At 33.5% G+C, this 3,750-nt stretch overlaps 1 protein-coding gene across 2 annotated transcripts; it reads right to left on the bottom strand.

Moving 5' to 3' along the window:
- Window positions 1-2,673: 2,673 nt before the first annotated feature.
- Window positions 2,674-3,724, bottom strand: LOC128885798 (protein LLP homolog). Of its 2 annotated transcripts, none has more exons than XM_054140098.1 (3): window positions 3,563-3,724; window positions 3,199-3,373; window positions 2,674-3,072 (listed from the first exon to the last, which is right to left on the bottom strand). In XM_054140098.1, exons 2-3 carry the CDS (start codon window positions 3,356-3,358, stop codon window positions 2,813-2,815), a joined length of 420 nt encoding a protein of 139 aa, XP_053996073.1. In that variant the 5' UTR covers window positions 3,359-3,373; window positions 3,563-3,724; the 3' UTR covers window positions 2,674-2,812. The 2 variants fall into 2 exon arrangements, with proteins under 2 accessions (XP_053996073.1, XP_053996074.1); XM_054140099.1 differs by having other exon boundaries at window positions 3,199-3,382; window positions 3,563-3,718.
- Between the last annotated feature and the right edge of the window lie 26 nt (window positions 3,725-3,750).

Genomic DNA, 3,750 nt, shown 5'->3' on the forward strand with positions numbered 1-3,750 from the left:
TCAATTTTGAATGGGAAAGACTAGAATTCGCTGAAAATCGTGTCCTAAGAGATCTATCTGTTGAAAAATCGTTTTTTTATTACTAACTATGTACATATATCTCACATATATACTTTCAGATTTCCAAGTTACATTTGCGTTACTTTTAAGCCATTACAATGGAAAACACTTAACCAGAAATTAAATGATAAATTAACTCCTGTTTCGTTTCAAGAATGTCTTTTTCACCCTATGTATACTTCATGTAATATTTCCCCAAATCGAAGCGACATAAAATTGATTTTATGCTATACACTTCTTTGATTTCTATTCTTGTGACACATCCTCTGTCTAGCAATTTTCTCCTTTCCTTTTTCTTCGTATTGTTTGGAAACGTTGGTTTCAATAGTGCTATGTATTTTCACTTATCGTAGATTGTATATATTATATTGTATTCCGAAGGGAGTTTCTAATTAAATTTTTCCATTTACTTCTGTGTACGTTATTGCCCTCAAAAATCAAATACACTGTCTCGTTTTTGAGACCTATTGCGCCAACTCTTGTTTATTAGTTATTTATTAAATTGGTTACATATTCGAAAATAATCAATCTTGGATATGGTCGAGCGATGGTTGCGATTGTCGACTGTAATATTGTCTGTTTTTGGAAATACATTTGGCATTTTCTAATATTTAATTCTTCAAGAATATTCAATTTAAAAAATGTATAAGCTTCAGCAAAAAAATTTGCTTGTACCTCGAAAAGAACGAGAGAAAAACGAAGTAAAATCGATTCAAGACAATGAAATCCACCTGAAAATTCTCTAAAAACATGATTCAAAATCGAGCATCCCTACATCACACACTTACACATTGGGAAACGTAGCTCTGTTCAATCATGATACGATGATTCATTTCTATGACGTTTCAATTCACTTTTGCTTGATACATTGAGAACGATCCATCAATTTCAGAAACTACTACGTTATAATTTTAAAAAGTCCACTATCGTAAAGCAGAAGATTGCGAAATATTTTTCTAATAAAACATTTGCTCTACTTTTAATACGACCCTCGAATAAACTTAGAACATCGAAAAGGGATCGCGAGAACCAGTGTTGAGCAAAAGTGAATCAAGGAATAAAAATGGAACATTTGTATTCGAATTAGAACAAATACGCTATTATTGTCGTTGTTTGAATCGACACATTCAGCCATATATTTTCGTTTTATTCACGAACATTAATCAAGCATTGTTTTCGATTTTACATAATGTTATATACTCGTGAACGTACTTAATCACACATTCGCACACTCACACACACTACACAGTATCGTTTCATCCGATTGCCAATCGGTTCGAGACATTTCATGACATATCCGACAAATCCGTCAGCGATTCGAGCTACACTTAATCCTTTGCGGTCCAACGTGTTTCCCCTGTTTCCTGTCATATATTAATTCCAACGAAATGCTTCGGGATAAAGTAATGCACGTTTCTGAATATGCCAATAAATATCCGTTGCCGCGACAACTATTTCTATTGCGTATAAATAATTTTTAAGGAATTATGTATCATGTTTTGGTTTACAAATAAACGTAAGCATGGCAAAGTACGATATCAAAATAATTAAACGTTGCGAACAAATCGCTATACGGAGTCCTTTATTCGTTGTTTGTCGCTCGAATAAAATTTTGCCGATCTCTGCTTTCATAATGTTCGCGATCTGATGGATGCACGAGAAACAAAAAAAAAAATGGGAAACGAAATATATCTCTATTCATGCATATCGTCGCAATAACCGATCAATATTTTATATTCTCTCCTGTAAGGCAAAAGTTTGTCCGCTTTGGCTCTTTGCGAACCCGCGCATCGATCCTCGATCGCTATTTTTCTAGGTCCTCTCCGATAACTCTCTTTCCTCTGACAAGGAAAAGTATGGAACACTGAATTTTCGAATACTTTCGAAGATTGTATATAAATAGAGTAATTCATTCGCAACGCGAAACCATGTTTCTGTTGGCGCTGTAAAAGCTCCGAATATATCGATATTTCAATACTTTCTGAGTGTTCAGTTTCCTAACTTCTTGCTTGCAAGATCTAAAGCTGTCGATGGGAATGTTTCAACGTAAAATTGTGTGTTAGCAAGGACTATCATATTAGAAGAGCAAAAAACAGTTCGCAGAAAGTTAAAAGTACTTGGACAAAATTTGTCGACGATAGGACAAATGCTTGACAATTTTAGTGTCGAGGATCGCCATCGCGCTCTTCGATACTCTAGCGAAAAAATACAAAAACTGCGGCGAACACTTCTGTTTCTTCCTTTGTGGAACAGCTGTTGAACGTAACATGATTTATCGCACGTCCAGCAGTTGTCTTCTCGTTGAGAAAATCGTTCGTGATTCACTGTTATTTGATCAGTATCAGTTAATAAACTTTTTAAATAGTGTTAAAAATATAAAAACTATGTCTTCTTTCTTTCTTCAGCCCTCCATTTTATCCACACTCCTAATGCACTTTCCCTCACCCTTCTTATCTATTTCTTATGAAATTTATTATTTTGTCGACGATTCGATCTCACTTCTGCACGAAAGAAAGAAAATAAATTAAAAAATTAAACACGGAGAACGAGGTTTCCGACAATGATCTCGATCAAGACTACGAGATTATTCTGAAAAGGCTCAATAAAACAGAATCTGAATCAGACGATGTTTATTAGTTTATATAGGGAAGGTAGCATACAGAGTTTTTTATTTATAATACAATTTATTTCCATTTTACAGTATGGAAGTTTAAGGAGGAAAGGTATTAATGCTAACAATTTTTCAGAATGATTAGTTTCGTTTTGCTTTCTTCTTCTGCTTCCTAGTTAATCTTTTGTGCGACTTTAGACTTGCTTTTTCAGCTTTCGCTCTACCTTTTTTGTGTTTGACAATCTTTCGCAAACTCATCCATATCGGATAGTTTCCATACTGATCTTTCAGTGTCTTTTTATTGTATACCCTAACATTACTCGACTCTACATCCATTTTTTGTCCATCTGTTTCTGTTTTCTTTGCCTTTTCATTTTCTTTTATTGTTTTGGCGTCAACAACTAAAAAAGAAGTAGAATGGATTAGTAATGATTATATTTCATATTATTAAACTATAAAAATCTCCACGGAGACTTTTCATTTATATTTTTATCATTTTTGTAATAAACACTATATATTTATCTTACCTGTAGCAATTTCTGATATCTCTGCCATTTCAGCATCTTGCGATCCATACTCATCGATACACAATGTTTTTTTTAACCTTTCCAATTCTTTTGCACCATAACGTTCCCTTTTAATTGCTCTACACTTTCTTTTCCACTTACTACGCAGCGATTTAGCCATTTTACTGTTGCGTATCTAAAAACACTTCATTTTATATAACGAGTACGTTAATCTTGATAATAAAAACTGAGAAAATGTCACGCATTTGTGAAATAATATTGTAAAAAGAATCGAAGGTGTAACATAACCTCAAATATAAAAAAACATTATGGATTAGGAATAGTAAACGAATTGAAAAACTTAAAGAAGAATAAGGTCACTTACTTAAATAGCACTTATTCTATTTGGATGTATCTTCAACTGTTCTTTGCAAATATTTTACCAGGCTTAAATGGAAAATACAACTAATCACGTGTCGTAAACGAGCAATGCTAATAACAGAGTGAAACCTAACCAAGTGATGCCAGGTGTTGGGTTAGGTTCCCTGTCGATAAGCGTACAACTTGATTGGT

Source organism: Hylaeus anthracinus, unplaced genomic scaffold, assembly GCF_026225885.1.
Source record: "Hylaeus anthracinus isolate JK02 unplaced genomic scaffold, UHH_iyHylAnth1.0_haploid 11981, whole genome shotgun sequence".
In the NCBI taxonomy this organism is placed as follows: domain Eukaryota; kingdom Metazoa; phylum Arthropoda; class Insecta; order Hymenoptera; family Colletidae; genus Hylaeus; species Hylaeus anthracinus.

What these genes read in the sequence shown, in the direction of transcription:
- LOC128885798 (XM_054140098.1), bottom strand. Translation starts at nt 3,358, where the DNA reads ATGGCTAAATCGCTGCGTAGTAAGTGGAAAAGAAAGTGTAGAGCAATT. An exon ending in GATATCAGAAATTGCTACAG is followed by an intron (nt 3,073 to 3,198) that starts GTAAGATAAATA and finishes CTTCTTTTTTAG; the next exon opens with TTGTTGACGCCAAAACAATA.